General features: G+C 38.3%; 1 protein-coding gene across 3 annotated transcripts in view; it reads left to right on the forward strand.

Annotated features, from left to right (window-relative positions):
* The window catches only part of CSGALNACT2 (chondroitin sulfate N-acetylgalactosaminyltransferase 2), a 99,371-nt gene that overhangs the window by 45,380 nt on the left and 33,931 nt on the right, over positions 1 to 20,060 (forward strand). For all 3 annotated transcript variants that reach the window (XM_037037778.1, XM_037037777.1, XM_037037776.1), the window contains exons 2-3: positions 16,675 to 17,604; positions 18,924 to 19,140. In XM_037037778.1, coding sequence (XP_036893673.1) covers positions 16,944 to 17,604; positions 18,924 to 19,140 — 878 coding nt within the window. In that variant the 5' untranslated portion in view covers positions 16,675 to 16,943. The remainder of the gene's footprint in view (positions 1 to 16,674; positions 17,605 to 18,923; positions 19,141 to 20,060) is intronic.

Genomic DNA, 20,060 nt, shown 5'->3' on the forward strand with positions numbered 1-20,060 from the left:
CTCTTGTGTTTGGGTGTATATATGTTTACAATGTTTATATCTTCTTGATGATTATTCCCTTACGTATTATGAAGTGCCTTTTTCTGTCACTTTTAATGGCCTTTGTTTTGCCATCTATTTTGGCTGATACAAGTATTGCTACCCTGGCTTTTTTTTTTTAATGTCCATTTGCTTGGAATATTGTTTTCCAGCCCTCAGTTTTGGTCTGTGTAATTGTTTTATTCTGAGGTGGTTCTTTTGTAGCCAGCATATATGCTGGTCATGTTTTCTTATCCATTCAGCTTATCTATGTCTTTTGGATTGGAGAATTTAATCATTTACATTTAAGGTTATTATTGATAGGTATTTATTCGTTGCCATTTTTCCCTTGTAGCTGTGTTCCTCTCTCTCTCACTCTTTTCTGTTAATCTTCTTAAAGCAGTCTCTTTAACATGGAGGTGTATTTTTTTAGCCTTCTTTTGCTTGGGAAACTCCTTATTTTGCCTTCTTTTTTAAATGAGAGCCTTGCAGGTGGAATAATCTTTGTAGTAGGCCTTTGCTTTTCACTTCTTAGAATATTTCTTTCCATTCCCTTCTGGCTTGTAGTGTTTTTGTTGAGAAATCAGTTGCTGGCCTTATGGGAGCTTCCTTGTATGTTACTATTTATTTCTCCCTTGCTACCTTTAAAATTCTCTCTTTTTTTGCATTTTAATTATGATGTGTCTTGGAGTAGGCCTCTTTGGGTTCATCTTGGTTGGGAGGCTCTTTGCTTCCTGAACTTGAATGACTTTTCTGCTTCCCAAGTTAAGGAATTTTTCTATCATCATTTTTCTGAACAGGTTATCTATCCCTTGTTCCTTTTCTTCTGGTATTCCTATGATGCAGGTGTTTTCTGTTGTCCTGAAGTTCTCTTAAAGTACCTCATAGTTTTGGGGTCTCTTTCATTTTGTTACTCTGCCTGAGTATTTCTTTCTACTTTGTCTTCCAGCTTGGTGATTCAGTCCTCTGCTTCATACAGCCTATGTGTAATTTCTTGCAGTGTATTTTTTCAGATATTGTATTCTTCATTTCTTCTTGGTTCTTATTTATGGTTTTTATTTCTTTTTTCATGTTGTTGTAGTTCCCACTGAGTTCCTTGAGCACTCTTACAACCATTTTGACTTCTGTGTCTGATAGATTGCTTGCCTCAATTTTATTTAGCTCTTTTTCTGGGGATTCCTCCATTTCTTTTGATTGGAGGTTCTTTCTTTGTCTTCCTATTTTAGGTGACTTATTTTTCTGTGTCTCAGGATGCTCTGCTTTGCCTGCCTGTCTTCGTGGAGTGGACTTCTGTGGTAGGAGTTCTCGAGGACTTAGTGGTACAGTCTCTTTGATTTTCTTACCTGGCTGACCTAAAGTTGCCCTTTATTCAGTTTGTGTGGTCTCTTTTGTTGTACTTGGGCTTTGCTTATTGGTGACTCATTTGTTGTTGGGTTCTCCCCTCCAGCTGGCTAACTGGTAGTCACAAGTCCTTTTGTATCTTGTATGCTGTTGTACATATATGTTAACAAAGCAGCATTAGCAGCATCCAAACCCATGCTAGAAGAAAAAAATCTACTGCATCAGCATGACCAAGAGTGATGAGCAAAGAACAATAAAGATGGAGAGAGATTAAGAGTATTATATATAGGACAAAGGGAATCTGAGATGACTAAAAGAAAGATAAATGATTTTGAGAGGGAAGAGGGAGGAGAAATAATAAATAAGAGTAGGGAATAGAAATGAGGCATGAAAGGGAGAGAACAAAATGTAAAATATATGTAAAACTTGTAAGGGCGATGGCAAAAATGAAGTGAAAAAAAGGAAGAGTATACTATGAGGTTTGAAGTAAAATTAAAAAGGTACCGAACCAATGGGGACAAAATTGCAGAAAAACCATAGGAGGGTCAATAGCAACAATAGCTGAATGAAGATTATTAAAGATGGAAAGGGAATAAGAATATTGTATAAAGAGAAAAGTGAATGAGATGTCTAGAGTAAAGAAAAATTATTTTAGCCCTGGTGGGTGTGGATCATTGATTGAGCTCAGCCTGTGAACCATAATGTTACCGGCTTGATTCCCAGTCAGAGCACATGCTTGGGTTGTAGGCCAGGTCCCCAATGGGGGGCATGTGAGAGGAAAGCACACATTAATGTTTCTCTCCCTCTCTTTCTCCCTCCTCTTCTGTCTAAAAATAAATAAATAAATAAATATTTTAAAAAAGAAATAAAAATGATTTTGAGTGGATGAGGGATGAAAACTAATAAGAGTACACTGTAGAGCCCAGGGTAAGGAAGGGAACAAGAAAATTAAAATTCCTAACTCATCTGATCAAGGTCAGGGGGAAGACAAAATGGAGTAAGAAAGGTGGAGAGTATCCTATGGGATTTAAATTACAAATAGTGAACAAGTAGGAGTTCTGTTGTGAGAACAGCAATAACCATGATATCCTCACTCAACTAGTCACAATTTATAAAGGTGGAAAGGATATAAGACTATTACAAGAGGGGAAAATTAATGGGAGCTGATTAAAGGAAGGAAGAATGCTTTTGCCAGGATAGATGGAGGAGAAATAGTAAGAGTAAGGAAATGAACATGGCATAGCATGGGAGAAAATAAAGTTTACTACCACAATGAGAATGGTCAAGAAGATGCCACAATGCAGTTACACCAGGGACAGAGGCTATGTGGGATTTGAAATGACAGTAATATGAAAAATATATATAAGCTCAATAAAAATAATAAAAAATAAAAGACCAAGAGTGGTGAGTTAGTTGGAATCAAACTGAAGTGAGAGAAGAAATATTAAAAGGCTATATGAAAGGGGGGAAAAGAAAAAAGGAAAAAACACAAGTTCTGAGGAAGAGCAAGGTGAAACTTGTTTCCCCTATTGGAGTTTGCCTTCTGATTTCTTTCTGGACCTGTCTACTTTTTTAACTGCATTTTAATTGTTGTTCAAGTACAGTTTTCTGCCTTTTACTCCCACCCCAGCCCACCTCCCCTAAGCCCTCCCCACGTCCATCCCATTTCCACCTCCCCTTGTTATTGTCCATCAGTTCTTTATACTTGTTCCTGCCAACCCTTCCCCTTTTCTCCTGAAATTCCATCCCCTCTCCCCTCTGGTCACTGTCAGCCTGTTCTCCACTTCAGTGTCTTTGGTTACATTTTGCTTGCTTGTTTGTTTTGTTGTTTAGCTTCCTGTTAAAGGTGAGATCATATGGTATTTGTCTTTCACCACCTGGCTTATTTCACTCAGCATAATGCTTTCCAGTTCCATCCATGCGGTTGTAAAGGGTAGGAGCTCTTTCTTTCTTTCTGCTGCATATAATTCCATTGCGTAAATGTACCTTAGTTTTTTCATTTATTCAATTACTGATGGGCACCCTAGGTTGCTTCCAGCACTTGGCTATTGTAAATTGTGCTGCTATGAACATTGGAGTGCATAGGTTCTTTTGGATTGGTGTTTCAGGGTTCTTACAGGATGTGATCCTAGCAGTGGAATTGCTGGGTCAAAAGGCATATTCATTTTTAGTTTTCTTAGAAAATTCCATATTGGTTTCCATAGTGGTTGTACCAGTCTGCAATCTCACCAACAATGAACTAGGGTCCCCTTTTCTCCACAACCTCTCCAACACTTGCTGCTTATTGCTTTGTTTATGATGGCAATTCTGACCTGTGTAAAGTGGTATGTCATTGTGGTTTTAATTTGCATTTCTCTGATAGCTAGCAGTATTAAGCATCTTTTCATGTGTCTCTGGATCTTCTGTATGTCATCTGGAGAAGTGTCTGTTCAAGTCCTTTGTCCACTTTTTAATTTGGTTGCTTGTCTTCTTAGACTGGAGTCGTGTAAGTTCTTGGTATATTTTGGAGATTAAACCCTTCTCGGGGTATCATTGCCAAATATGTGTTCCCAAACAGTTGGTTCTCTTTTTATTTTAATACTGTTTTCTTTGGCTGTGCAGAAGCTTTTTATTTTGCTGATAATCCATTTGTTTTTTCTTTTCTTTATGTCCCTTGCTCTAGGAGAAGTATCAGTAAAAATGTTGCTGCGTGAAATATCTGAGATTTTCCTGCCAGTGTTCTCCTCTAGGACTTTAATGGTGTCATGGTTTATATTTAAGTCTTTTATCCACCTTGAATTTATTTTGGTGTATGGTGTAAGTTGGTGCTCGAATTTGATTTTTTGCACATAGCTGTCCAGTTCTCCCAACACCATTTGTTGAAGAGACTATTTTTACTCCATTTTATGTTACTGCACCCTTTGTCGAATATTAATTGACTGTAGAGACGGGTTTATTTCTGGGATCTCTGTTTTGTTCCATTGGTCTATGTGCCTGTTTTTATGCCACTACCAGGCTGTTTTGATTACAGTAATACAGTTTGGTATCAGGCCTTGTAATACAGTTTGGTATCAGGTATTGTGATCCCTCCTACTTTGTTCTTCTTTCTCAACATTGCAGCAGCTATTCGGTGTCATTCATGGTTCCATGTAAATTTTTGAAGTGTTTGTTCTATGTCTATGAAATATGTCATTGGTACTTTAATAGGTATTGCATTGAATGTGTAAATTGCTTTGGGTAGTATGGACATTTTGATGTTGTTAATTCTTCCAATCCATGAACACGGTATATGTTTCCATTTGTTTTTGTCTTGCTTGATTTCTTTCTGAAGGGTTGAGTAGTTTTCTGCATACAGGACTTTTACCTCCTTGGTTAGGTTTATTCCCAGATATTTTATTTTTATTTTTGCTATATCAAATGGAATTATTTTCTTGATTTCTGCTTTTGCTGTTTCATTATTGGTATACAAAAATGCCTTTGACATTCAAATTGGAAAGGAAGAAACAAAACTGCCATTGTTTGCAGATGACATGATAGTGTACATGGAAAATCCTATAGCCTCTACCAAAAAACTGCTGGAGCTAATAAATGAATTTGGCAAAACAGCAGGATACACAGTCAATATCCAGAAATCAAAGGCATTTTTGTATACCAACAATGAAGCAGCAGAAGCAGAAATCAAGAAAAAAATCTCATTTAATATAGCAAAAACAAAAATAAAATATCTGGGAATAAATCTAACCAAGGAGGTAAAAGAGCTGTATGCAGAAAACTACACAACACTGAAGGAAGAAATCAAGGAAGACACAAATAAATGGAAACATATACCGTGTTCATGGATTGGAAGAATTAATATCATCAAAATATCCATACTACCCAAAGCAATTTACACATTCAATGCAATACCTATTAAAGTACCAATGGCATATTTCACAGACATAGAACAAACACTTCAAAAATTTATATGGAATCATAAAAGACCCCGAATAGCAGCTGCAATTTTGAGAAAGAAGAACAAAGCAGGATGGGATCACAATACCTGACAGCAAACTGTACTACAAGGCCACTGTAATCAAAACAGCCTGGTACTGACATGAAAACAGGCACATAGACCAGTGGAACAGAATAGAGAACCCGGAAATAAATCCAACTCTCTACAGTCAATTAACATTCGACAAAGGGGGCAGTAACATAAAATGGAGTAAAGATAGCCTTTTCAACAAATGGTGTTGGGAGAACTGGACAGCTACATGTAAAAAAATGAAACTCGACACCAAGTTACATTATACACCAAAATAAATTCAAGGTGGATAAAAAACTTAAATATAAGCCACGACACTATTAAAGTCCTAGAGGAGAACATTGGCAGGAAAATCTCAGATATTTCACACAGCAACATTTTTACTCATATGTCCCCTAGAGCAAGGAATGTAAAGGAAAGAATAAACAAATGGGATCTCATCCAAATAAAAAGCTTCTGGCAGAGGAGCACGGCGAACACCCAACAGGGACCCAGCATATGGGACGGCAGGACCCCAGAGAGTATAGCGGACACTGAATGACCAGAGGTTGAGGAGAGGAGACGGACCTCATATCAGCAAGATACGAGGGAACAGCACAGAGGCTGCGGGCCCTTCGCTGGGCAGTGCCAGGGCCCTGGCAGGGCCACCCTGATCTCTGAGAGCCGAGGGAGGGCAACAACGACAACCCTACGAGAGAACTAGTCACCAGCATCCTCTCTAATCAGCAGGGTGCAGATTGGAAAACACCAGGAGAGATCGATAGGTTTGCCTGTAGTGGCAGAGAGAGGAGTGGGCATTGGGAAGCAAACCGGAGAACTCTGATAACCCGTGGAGTCAGGCTGTGTTTGCCAGTTTGGGGAACTGAGGGGCCCTCGCATTCCCAGTAGCCTTAGCCGGTGCTCCCACAGTCTCGAGGAGCTTCAGGATACTGTCATTGCCACTGGAAGAGCACGAGTCACCAGCTCCCTCCCTACCCAGCCGGGCGCAGGCTGAGAAGCACCGGGAGTCAGGCTGTAGTTGCTGCCTTGGGGGTCTAGGAGTCCTGTGCATCCCCGGTGGTGCGCATTCCCAGAGATGCGCATTCCCGATACCGGGGGGACTCCAGACGGGGACACCAGATGGGGACTCCAGACAGGGACTCCAGACAGCGCTCACACAGCCTCGGGGCGCTGCGTGCGACTGACTGAGCCCCTGGGGAAGCGCCAATCGCCAGATCCATCCCTACCCAGCTGGGCTCAGACTGAGAAGCACTGGGAGTCAGGCTGTGGTTGCCAACTTGGAAGAATTGTGAGTTGCCCAGTGTGTGCAGCGACAGCACTGGGAAAGGTCCAAGCCCAAGCCTGCGAGACCAGGAAAGCCTGGCTGGGAGTGCGTGCCCTCACGCCAGGCCAGAGCTGGGAAGCCTGGGGAAAACCCTGCTCTCAGCAGGGGCACGGGAGAGCGGCGCCATTCTGGATCTTGGGAGGGCACTGGCGAGACCAGCTAAGTTCACCTAGGGGAGAGAAAGGCCACACTAATAGCCCCTGAGGCTGCTGTAGCTAGGGAGACCAGAAGAAAAGGTTTGACCAGCTGTAAGCCAACAAGAGGAGTAGGTGGAAGTGGAGAACACCAAGATACCTGCAGGAGACTGCACCACTGAATCTCACAGGCATCTTACCACAGAAGTTCACACCATAAACCCAGGAACCCAGAACAGATCACTTTAAGAAGCTGAAGCCAACAAGAGAGCAACACAAACAATGGAAAGAAGAAGAAACAATCCCCAAATGAAAGAAAAGGATGAAGTCTCAGAAAGAACGTTAGATGAAATAGAGGCAAGCCAACTATCAGATATTGAATTCAAAGCACTGGTTATCAGGAAATTCAAAGAGCTAACAACGAGCTACCAGAAACTACAGGGGAGCTACAGTGAGCTCTCTGCAAACTACACCAACATGAAAAAGGAAATGGAAACCCTTAGTAAAGGCCAAGAGGAAATGAAGAATACAATTTCTGAACTGAAGAACACAGTAGAAGGTATGAAGAATAGAAACGATATGGCGGAAGATCGCATAAGTGAGATAGAAGACAGAATAGAAAGAATCTCCCAGACAGACCAAATAATGGAAAAGAGAATCAGAAAAAATGAGGAGAATTTAAGAGAAACGCAAGACAACATGAAACATAATAATATCCAAATAATAGGAATACCAGAAGGAGAGGAAGAAGAAAAAGGGATAGAAAACCTCCTTGAAAGAGTAATAATGGAAAATTTTCCTAAGTTGAGGAGAGAAAAAGTCACACGGATTCAGGAATCACAGAGAGTTCCAATCAGGTGGAACCCAAAGAGGCCTACTGCAAGACACATCATCATTAAAATGGCAAACCTCCAAGATAAAGAGAAAATCCTAAAGGCAGCAGGGGGAAAAGGAAGTAACATACAAGGGGGTCCCAATAAGGTTGGCTACTGACTTCTCAATGGAAACATTCCAAGCAAGAAGAGAATGGCAAGAAATATTTCAAGTAATGAGAAAGAGAGGCCTACAACCAAGGCTATTGTACCCAGCAAGGCTCTCAATCAAGATAGAAGGCCAAATAAAGAGCTTCCAAGACAAAAGAAGTCTAAAAGAATATGCCTCCACCAAACCAGCTCTACGAGAATTACTAAAAGGACTGCTTTAGGAAAGGAAGGAAAAGAGAGAGATAGAGAGGAACACAGGTACACAAATGGCAATGAATAAGTACCTTTCAATAATAACCTTAAACCATAAATGGATTAAATGCACCAATTAAAAGACCTAGAATAGCTGAATGGATAAGAAAGCACGACCCACACATATGCTGCCTACAAGAGACTCACCTCAGGTCAAAGGACCACCACAGACTAAAAGTGAAAGGATGGAACCAAATTTTCCAAGCAAATGGAAAAGAAAAAAAAGCCGGGGTAGCAATTCTCATATCAGACAAAATAGACTTCAAAAGAAGGGCCATAAAGAGAGACCCAGAAGGTCACTTCATAATACTCAAAGGGAGAATCCACCAAGAAGACATTAACATCGTAAATATATATGCACCCAACATAGGAGCACCCAAATATATAAAGAAAATTCTGGAGGACCTCAAGAAAGAAATTGACAGCAACACAATTATAGTAGGAGATTTTAACACCCCACTGTCTAAATTGGACAAATCTTCCAAACAAAATATCAACAAAGATATTGCAGCATTAAATGACACCCTAAACGAAATGGACCTAATTGATATATATAGAGCCCTCCATCCCAAAGAAGCTAAATACACTTTCTTTTCAAACGCACATGGAACATTTTCAAAGATAGATCACATGATAGGACACAAAACGAGTCTCAATAAATTCAAGAAAATAGAAATCATACCAAGCATTTTCTCTGATCACAAGGGACTGAAATTGGAAACCGACCCCAATGAAAAAAACCCAAAACACCCAAAATCATGGAGACTGAATGGTAGGCTATTAAACAACGAATGGGTCAAGATTGAAATTAGGGAAGAAATCAGAAAGCTTCTGGAAACAAATGAAAATGAACTCACAACAACCCAAAACCTATGGGACACAGTGAAGGCAGTCCTGAGAGGGAAGTTCATAGCAATACAGGCCTACCTAAAGAAGATAGAAACATTTCAAACAAACAACCTAACCCGACGCCTCCAAGAACTCGAGGAACAACAACAAAGACAGCCCAGAGCAAGTAGAAGGAAGGAAATAACCAAGATCAGAGCAGAATTAAATGACATAGAAACTAAAAGCACAATTCTAAGGATCAATGAATCCAGGAGTTGGTTTTTTGAAAAGATAAACAAAATAGACAAACCTTTAAGTAGGCTCATCAAGAAAAGAAAAGAGAAGACCCAAATAAACACAATCAGAAATGAAAGAGGAGAGATTACAACTGATACCACAGAAATAGAAAGGATTGTAAGAAATTACTATGTGGAACTGTATGGCAAGAAATTTGAAAACCTAGGTGAAATGGACAAATTTCTAGAAAAATATAATCTTCCAAAACTCAATGATAAAGAAGCAGAAAACCTGAACAGGCCAATAACAGCAAATGAAATTGAAGCAGTAATCAAAAAACTCCTATCACACAAAAGCTCTGGACCAGATGGTTTCACAGGTGAATTCTACAAAGCTTTTAAGGAGGAGCTAACCCCTATTCTTCACAGACTGTTCCAAACAATCCAAAAAGGGAAAACTCGCCAACTCTTTTTATGAAGCCAGTATCACCCTAATTCCAAAGCCAGAGAGAGACGCAAGAAAGAAAGAAAATTACAGGCCAATATTGCTGATGAACATAGACGCTAAAATCCTCAATAAAATATTAGCAAATCACATCCAACAATACATCAAAAAGATCATACACCACGACCAAGTGGGATTCATCCCAGGGATGCAAGGATCAAAACAGTATGGAATTTTCTCAGAAAACTAAAATTGTACTTGCCTTTTGACCCAGCAATTCCACTGGTAGGATTGTATCCTAAGAAACCTAAAACACCAATCCCAAAGAACCTGTGCACCCCGATGTTCATAGCAGCACAATTTACAGTAGCCAAGAGTTGGAAGCAACGTAGGTGCTCATCAGTAAATGAATGGATCAAAATACTATGGTACATTTACACAATGGAATTCTATGCTGCAGAAAGAAAGAAGGAGCTCCTACCTTTGCAACATCATGGATAGAACTGGAAAGCATTATGCTGAGTGAAATAAGCCAGGTGTTGAAGGACAAATACCATATGATCTCACCTTTAACGGGATGCTAAACAACAAAACTAACAGGCAAGCAAAGTATAACCAAAGACACTGAAATAGAGAGCAGGCTGACAGTGACCAGAGGGAAGAGGGGAGGGAATTTCAGGCGAAATAGGGGAGCATTTACATGGACAACAACTGAGAAGGGTGGAAATGGGAGGGAGAGGGGAGCACGGGGGTGGGATGGGATGGGAGTAGTAGACAGAAAACTGTACTTGAAAAATAATTAAATAAAAAAATTGGAAGAAAAAAATGCCTTTGATTTCTGGATATTGACTTTGTAACTGCTGTTTTGCCAAATTCATTTATTAGGTTGAGCAGTTTTTTTGTAGAGTCTGTAGGATTTTCCATGTACACTATCATGTCATCTGCAAGCAATGCCAGTTTTGTTTCCTTCCTTCCGATTTGGATGCCTTTATTTCCTTTTCTTGTCTGATTGCTGTGGCTAAATCTTCCCGTACTTTGTTGAATATAAGTGGTGAAAGTGGACAACCTCGTCTTGTTCCTGATCTGAGTGGAAAAGATTTTAGTTTTTACCTATTGAATATTATGTTACCTGTAGGTCTGTCATACATGGCCTTTATTATATTGCATAATGCCCCCTCTATTCCCACTTTACTGAGTGTTTTTGTCATAAGTAGGTGGTGTACCTTATCAAATGACTTTTCTGCATCTGTTGATAGGATCATGTGATTTTCTCTTTGCTTTTGTTTATGTGATATATTACATTTATTCATTTGTGAATATTGTACCATCTTTGCATTCCTGGGAAGAATTCCACTTGATCATGATGTATGATCTTTTTACTGTATTGCTGGGTGTGGTTTGCCAATATTTTGTTGAGGATTTCAGCATCTATGTTCATCACTGATAGTGGCCTGAAGTTTTCTTTCTTTCTTGTGTCTTTATCTTTATCTGGTTTGGGGATTAGTGTGATGCTGCTGGCTTCATAAAAAGTGTTTGGGAATCTTCCATATTCTTGGATATTTGGAATAATCTTTGAAAAAGAGCAGTTGCCTCTTCCTCAAACACTTTGTAAAGTTCTCTTGTTAATTTGTCCAATCCAGGGATTTTGTGTGCCAGGAGGTTTTTGATTACTGCTTCAATTTGGTCAGCTGTTATTGGTCTGTTCAAGCTTTTTGCTTCTTCTTCATTGAGTTTTGGAAGATTATATTTTTCTAGAAATTTGTCCATTTCATGTAGGTTTTCACATTTCTTGGCATACAGTTCTTCAGAGTAATTTCTTACAATTGTTTGTATTTCTGTGGTGTCAGTTGGAATCTCTCCTCCTCCATTTCTGATTGTGTTTGTTTGGGTCCTGTCTCTTCTGGTTCGCAGGCCCGCGCTCAATCCACTTAGCTACACCAGCCACGGCTCTCTTCTTTTCTTGATGAGCCTGCTTATATAATGGATTGTTGATTTTGTTTATCTTTTTAAACAATCAGCTCCTGGATTCATTAATCCTTAGAATTGTGCTTTTAGTCTCTATGTCATTTAGTTCTGTTCTGATCTTGGTTATTTCTTTCCTTCTACTTGCTCTGTGTTGTCTTGTTGTTGTTCCTCGAGTTCTTCTTGGCATAGTGTTAGGTTGTTTGTTTGAAATGTTTCTATCTTTTTTTAAATATATATATTTTATTGATTATACGATTACAGTTGTTCTATCCCCCCCTTCATTCCCCTCCACCCACACACCCCCTCCCCACCATTCTCCCCCCCCTTAGCTTATAAACACGTGTCTCAAGTTCTTTAAATTCTATATTTCCCTTACTATTCTTGCCCTCCCCCTATCTATTTTCTACCTCCCATCTATGCTACTTATTCTCTGTACCTTCTCCCCCCTTCTCCTCCTCCCACTCCCCTGTTGCTAACCCTCCATGTGTTCTTTATTTCTATGGTTCCACTCCTGATCTAGCTGTCCTCTTGGTTTGCTTTTGTTTTAGGTGTGGTTGTTAATAACTGTGTGTTTGCTGTCCTTTCACTGTTCATATTTTTCATCTTCTTTTTCTTATATAAGTCCCTTTAGCATTTCATATAATAAGGGCTTGGTGATGATGAACTCCTTGAACTTGACCTTATCTGAGAAGCACTTTATCTGTCCTTCCATTCTAAATGAAAGTTTTGCTGGATAAAGCAATCTTGGCTGTAGGTCTTTGGATTTCATGACTTGGAATACTTCTTTCCAGCCCCTTCTTGCCTGTAAGGTCTCTTTTGAGAAATCCGCTGACAGTCTGATGGGTACTCCTTTGTAGGTGACTGTCCCCTTATCCCTTGCTGCTTCTAGGATTCTCTCCTTCATTTTGGTCTTGGCTAATGTAATTATGATGTGCCTTGGTGTGTTCCTTCTTGGGTCCAACTTCTTTGGGACTCTGAGCGTCCTGGATTTCCTGGAAGTCTATTTCCTTTTCCAGACTGGGGAAGTTCTCCTTTATTATTTGTTGAAATAAGTTTTCCACTCGTGGCTGTTTCTTTCCCCCTTCTGGTACCTCTATAATTCAGATGTTGGAACATTTAAAGATGTGCTGGAGGTTCCTAAGCTTCTCCTCATTTTTTTGAATTCTGATTTCTTCATTCTTTTCTGGTTGGATGTTTTGTTCTTCCTTCTGGTCCATTCCATTGATTTGAGTCCCAATTTCCTTTCCATCACTATTGGTTTCCTGTGCATTTCCCTTCATTTCAATTAATTCAGCCTTCATACGTTCCTCAAATTTGTGACTATAATCTACCAGTTCTGTGAGCATCCTGATAAATAGTGTTTTGAATTGTGCTTCTGAGAGGCTGGCAATTTCTCAGTCGCTTAGAGTTACTGGCTCTGGGGCTTTGAGTTCTACTTGAGCCATCTTTTGGGCTGTTTGTGCCTGTTATGTATCAGGATCGGAGCCCTAGGTGTTCACCACAGGAGGGCAACTCAATCCCTGGGTTGTGATGCCGTACATGGGGGCGGGGTCAGAGAGGAGGAATGGCTGTCTCATCTGCTGCCCCCACCTCCGCCGACGCTGCCACAGCTGCCACCACCACTGGGGCCTGCGTGCTTCGTCTCCCTGTGCGCGAATATGCGAGTGAAATAAGCCAGGTGTTGAAGGACAAATACCATATGATCTCACCTTTAACGGGATGCTAAACAACAAAACTAACAGGCAAGCAAAGTATAACCAAAGACACTGAAATAGAGAGCCATCCGCCACTGGGTTCACCCGCTGGGGCCTGTGCGGTCCGTCTCAGTGTGCACGCATGTGCTACCGTGGTCAGTCTGCCCCGCACCCCAGTTGGGCCTTCGCGTCCTGTGTGCCTGGGTCGGAGGATCTTTCCTGGCCGATCCTGCTCTCTGCTGGCTCCGCCCCTCTTACCGGTCCGGTTGAACGGTTTGTTGTTGTCGGACTTCTGTATAGTTCAATTTTTCTGTTCTTTGCCTGTGTCTTTGTTTACTAAACCTTTGTTGTATTCAAACTTGGTTGTGGGAGAAGGTACAGTGTTACCACCTATGCCTCCGTCTTGGCAGAAGTCTGTTTCTATCTTTTTTAGCTAGGCTTGTATTGCTATGAACTTCCTTCTCAGGACTGCCTTCACTGTGTCCCATGAGTTTTAGGTTGTCATGAGTTCACTTTCGTTTGTTTCCAGAAACTTTTTTATTTCTTCCCTAAGTTCATTCTTGACCCATTCTTTGTTTAATAGCACGCTATGCAATATCCATGATTTTGAGTGTTTTGGGTTTTTTCCTTTAGGGTTGGTTTCCAGTTTCAGTCTCTTGTAGTCGGGGAAAATGCTTGAGATGATTTCAATTTTTCTGGAATTTGTTGAGGCTTATTTTGTGCCCTATCACGTGGTCTATCTTTGAAAATGTTCCATGTGCATTTGAAAAGAATGTGTATTTAGCTTCTTTGGGATGAAAGGCCCTATATGTATCAGTTAAGTCCATTTCATTTAAGACATTCTTCAATGCCACAATATTTTTGTTGATATTTTGTTTGGAAGATCTGTCCATTTTTGACAGTAGGGTGTTCAAATTCCCTACTATAGGTGTGTTGCTGTCGATATCTTTGTTGAAGTTCTCTAAGATTTTCTTTATATGTTTGGGTGCTCCTATGTTTGGTATATATATATTTACGATGTTAATGTCTTCTTGGTGGATTCTTCCCTTGAGTATTATGAAGTGACCTCTGGGTCTCTCTTTATGGCCCTTTTTTTGAAGCCTGTTGTGTCTGACAAGAGTATTGCTATCACAGCTTTTTTTTTTCTTGTTCGTTTCGGTGGCAAATTTGTTTCCAGTCCTTCACTTTTAGTCTGTTTAGGTTTTTTGTCCTGAGGTGGGTCTCTTGTAGGCAGCATATGTGTAGGTCATGCTTTCTAAGCCATTCAGCTTTTCTTTTTCTTTTGATTGAAGCATTTAATCCATTTATGTTTAAGGTTATTATGGATAGGTACTTATTCATTGCCATTTTTGTACCTGTGTTCCTCTCTGTTTCACTCTTTTCCTTCCTTTCCTTAGAGCAGTCCCTTTAGCATCTCTTGCAGAGCTGGTTTGGTGGAGAAGTCTTTTAAACTTCTTTTGTCTGGAAAGCTCTTTATTTGGCCTTCTATCTTGATTGAGAGCCTTGCTGGGTAAAGTAGCCTTGGTTGCAGGCCTCTGGTTCTCATTACTTGGAATATTTCTTGTCATTCTCTTCTTGCTTGGAGCGTTTTCATTGAGAAGTCAGTAGCTAACCTTATTGGGCCTCCCTTGTATGTTACTTCCTTTTTCTCCCTTGGTGCCTTTAAGATTCTCTCTTTGTCTTGGAATTTTGCCATTTTAATGATGATGTGTCTTGAAGTGGGCCTCTTTGGCTTCCTCTTGATTGGGACTCTCTGTGTTCCTGATTTTGTGTGACTTTTTCTCTCTTCAAATTAGGGAAGTTTTTCATCATTACTTTTTCAAATAGGTCTTCTATCTCTTGTTCTTCTTCTTCCTTTTCTGGTATCCCTATTATTCGGATATTATTACATTTCATATTGTCTTACAGTTCTCTTAATCCCTCTTCATTCTTTCTGAACCTCTTTTTCTTTTCTTGCTCTTTCTGGGAGTTTTTTTCCTACTTTGTCCAATTCTCTGATCCAGTCTTCTGCTTCACCGATCCTATTTTTGATTCCTTCCACTGTGTTGTTCAGTTCAGAAATGCATGCTTCATTTCCTCTTGGCCCTTGCTGATAGTTTCTATTTCCTTTTTCATGCTAATGTAGTTTGCAGTGAGTTCATTGTAGTTCCTCTGTAGTTCCTGGTAGCTCATTGTGAGCTCTTTGAACTTCCTTATAATCAGTTCTTTGAATTCAATATCTGATAGGTGACTTGCTTTTATTTCATCTAGCATTCTTTCTGAGACTTCCTTTTTTTCTTTTGTTTGGGGATTGCTTCTTTTTCTTCCCATTGTTTGTGAGACTTTTCTTGTTAGATTCAAGAAATCTTAAATTGATATGTTCTGGCTTCCTGGTTTTATGGTGTGAACTTCTGTGGTATAACACCTGTGAGATTAAGTGGTGTAGTCTCCAGGAGAGCTCACACAACTGATTGTGGTATGAACTGTACTTTGTATTGAATAATTTTGTGAATTTATAAGTGGTTTTTAAATAGTATTTCCCTGGAAAAAACATTAAAATGTTCATGATTTTTCTTTATATAGACTGTAAGCCCTTCCAGACTTGTAGGAAATTTGTTGCTCTGAAAGAATTATGTGATATGATGATGAAATAATCTCCTGGAGGATTTGGGGTGTAAAAATATTTCTTAATATGTTTTTCATATGTTTGTGATCTTTTGAAACTGTTTTTTCCTCCACTTAATTTTAAGGCTCTTAGATTTGAGCCATAGAAATTAATGAAGTGGAATTCTTGAATTAATTACTGGAATAATCTCTCTCTTCCTCTAGTAAGCCATTATTAATAGAACAAAAACGATTTATAGAAACTCAGTTCCAAAATTGTGATACTCAATAGATTGAAAGTGGTGTGTTGATTTAAATATTATGTTCATATAGAGCTATAAGCAATACAGTTTCCAAGTAATTAGAAAACTCTAGAATATATGTAATACAAACTATTCTAAACATAATTTTAGTGAGTTTTATTCATTCAGGAGGTTATTGATATATAGACATTCTGATTGAATATTACATGTCATATCTTAATATTTTCTAAGATATTTTTCTTAATAATTTTTTCCACAATTTGCTGAGTATTCTGAATTGTATCAGCACCTTTCATGGTGGTTGACATATAGTGGTCACATAAATCTACTGAAGGTGTCAAAATTTGATGTAAAGGGTCCAGCAGAATTAACACCATTGAGTGTGGTTGGAAGTGTACATGAATGTCTTGCACAAGATGGATAGCAGTTTTAACATTTCACATAAAATGTCACATGGTGTGCTTTAGTGTGATATTGTTATGTTACAGAATTACATGCTATTATTTTATAATAAAATATTTTTATGTAATAAAAGAAGGGAGTTATTTGTGCTGGACCCTGTATTTAAGGAAACAAAATTCTGATTGGTTCTGATCTGTTTCTTTCAGAAAGGGCACCACATATATAATGGAATTTTATCCGATTCTGTAGATCTTCATTCTGGATATCAAGGTAACAATACAGGAGGTATGCATAATTTCTCATTTCTGCAAGTAGTCTTGACTGCTGCAGGAAGAAAATTTTTAAGCTACAGCAAAATTCATTTCGGTAACCTTTATGGAAATTCTAATTTTGTTTTTAAATTTTTGACAACCTTTTGCTAAAGGTATGTGCAAGCAAAGAATTAATCTCAGTAGGCAAGTCCACATTAAAAAGAATGCCTAGAAGAGGACTGATTCTTCAGACCCGGGCCCAGTGGCTACTGTTGGGTCTTGCTTTAGTTTGCATTTTGGTACTGTTTTTGTATCTTCTGGAATGTGCCCCGCAGACTGATGGAAGTGCACCTGTTCCTGGAGTCATTGGGGAAAATTATGGTAAAGAGTATTATCAAGCCCTACTGCAGGAGCAAGAAGAACATTATCAGACCAGGGCAACCAGTCTGAAACGCCAGATTGCACAACTAAAACAAGAATTGCAAGAAATGAATGAGAAGATGAAATCATTACAAGAGAGAAAGAATGTAGGGTCTAATGGCATAGGGTATCAAGGTCACAAAGAACAAGTACCTAGTGATCTTCTAGAGTTTCTTCATTCTCAAATTGACAAAGCTGAAGTTAGCATAGGAGCCAAACTACCTAGTGAGTATGGTGTCATTCCGTTTGAAAGTTTTACCTTAATGAAAGTATTTCAATTGGAAATGGGTCTCACTCGCCATCCTGAGGAAAAGCCAGTTAGAAAAGACAAACGAGATGAATTGGTGGAAGTTATTGAAGCTGGCTTGGAGGTCATTAATAATCCTGATGAAGATGATGAACAGGAAGATGAGGATGGTCCCCTTGGAAAGAAACTGATATTTAATGAAAATGACTTCATAGAAGGTAATGTGAAAAATGTGTTGGTCCATAGTTATATTAATATGACAGAATGTTATTATTGTATGCTGGTAATATTTCAGTCATTTTCCACTGTATTAAAATATTTGTTTACCCATTTCATTCTACCAAGAGTTTGAAATGGCTTTTTGGAAAAAGTTATAGTATGATTGTAATAAAGTAGAAAATAAGAACTAGGGAAATAGAATAAGTCTAAGCTTGTATAGAAGACTGCTGCTATCCAAGTTGAAGAGCTCTTAGGTCTGTTGTGTATTTACATGTGTATGTATTTGCATTCCTCTCTTCGCTGGTCTTGGTGTTCCTTATATATTTTAAAAATGTATGAACTAAAGCTCAGGATTTTAAAACTATTTGATAAAGTAAAGAAAAACACCTAATTCTATAGATTAGTGGTTATTCTATATTTTGGGGGAGGAGAGCAGCACATGTGAGAATATCAATGAAGCATATATAATATTAAAAAGCATATTTGGCATTTGGAAAAGTATTTTCCTAATACAAATGGCAACAAGGACATGGGATTTTTGCACATCAAATGCGACATGACTTAAAAGTTGAGGAATACTGCTATAAATCTTAGATAATTGTTGATTGACATAAACAGGAATAATTATAGATCCCCACCCATCCCCATCTTAATATCCTCTGCTGGATACTTAATTGCAGACTTAAAACCATTTTAGATAGAATCTTTCTTACAAGTTCTCTTTGTTTGACATATATATTGTCTACCACATAGTTTTTTTTGACTGCGAGTCATCCTGGATGTCACTTGCTATATGTAATACTGCATCTCTGGGCCCTTAGAGGCTATCAGGGAGAACATTGTGCTTTCTGGCATTTCAACTGTGTTCTGCCTGTAGGCACCTTTTTTTTTCTGCTGTCATTTCCTGCCATTTTCAATTAGTTGTTCCTCTCAAAACTCTTCTATTCTTTCTGCAAGCTCAGATTTTTTGTCTTTTGTCTAAGTAATGTGTAAAATGTGTTCACATCTGCCTGAAAAGAAAGGAACCAATGCCATTTTTATATTCTGCTTAGTAATTCTCCTTGTCATTGGAAGCATATGCTATGGATTGAATAATAATATAGATAAAAAAGCAGAGCGATGAAGTTTTTAAAACTTTTTTAAAACTTTTTTTTAAATTCTCCTTTTATAAAGAAATAGTTGTGGGGCTAAATATTTTCACAAACAGATAAAAACCCTACAGATCTGATTTAAGACTTTTGATCTTTGAGTAAAATCCATATTCACATTGAATTTATAAACTTTGACACGGAGACATCTTTGTTCCTCTTTCCTTCAGGTTATTACCGCACTGAGAGAGATAAGGGCACACAGTATGAACTCTTTTTTAAGAAAGCAGACCTTATGGAATATAGACATGTGACCCTCTTCCGCCCTTTTGGACCTCTCATGAAAGTGAAGAGTGAGATGATTGACATTACTAGATCGCTTATTAATATAATTGTGCCACTTGCTGAAAGAACTGAAGCATTTGTACAGTTTATGCAGAACTTCAGGTAACTCTCAGAGCTTAATGATTGGTGTAAGCATGCTTGAAAAAAAAATCGCACTTCATACATAGTTACTTATCTTCACTAAGTATGACTATTTAGAATTACAAGATAAGTTTATCTTTTTTCTTAAAACATGTATAACATATTGTGTTTTTGATAATTTCAGCTATGAAGTAAAATAAATTGAGGATGACAGTTACAAGATACTAACTTCGATTACCTTTATAATTGTGTGTGAATTCATGTAAGGACAAGTTGCATTTTTTAAAATAACATTATTGAGGCATAATTTACATAACAATAAAATCCACATATTTCAGAGATGGGTTTCATGACTTTTTACAAATGTATACTTATGTAGCCACCTCTCTAATCAAGATATGAAACATTGCTATCTCCCCAGAAAATTCCCTTGAGAACAATTTGAATTTTAAAATTGAAATATATTTGAAAAATATAAACATTCAACTAAAAACGGGAGAAAGTTATTCCATCTTGGGAAGCAGAGGCCAACAATTTTTAAAAGGATTTTTTTGCCATTAGATTTGGGTATTTTAAAACACTGAAGTGTTAAAGAATTAACAGCTACATATTAGAATTACTATTTGAGTAAAGTTTTGCTTTTTTAAATGATTGCCGTATTTTAAATACTTTAATATGCTCTTTTTAATGCTTTGTAATTCCAGTTTTTATTCTTATATTGGAATTGTTGGATTTAAACTTATTTAACACTCTTCTGTAACAATATCTAGAAGTCATGTTCCAAGTTGAGTTTTGCATGTCTGAAATAGCTCACTTGAGATCTGATTTCTTAAATCATTTGTATTGCTTTTTTTTGGAATTGCCTTCAGATACTCCAGTATTCTTTAAAGTTAGTAACCTCATTAGTAGCAAATATTTTATTTCTTGAATATTAAGTATAG

The sequence above is a fragment of the Sturnira hondurensis genome, unplaced genomic scaffold, assembly GCF_014824575.4.
Source record: "Sturnira hondurensis isolate 20B ecotype Veracruz unplaced genomic scaffold, ASM1482457v3 Scaffold0023451, whole genome shotgun sequence".
NCBI lineage: Eukaryota > Metazoa > Chordata > Mammalia > Chiroptera > Phyllostomidae > Sturnira > Sturnira hondurensis.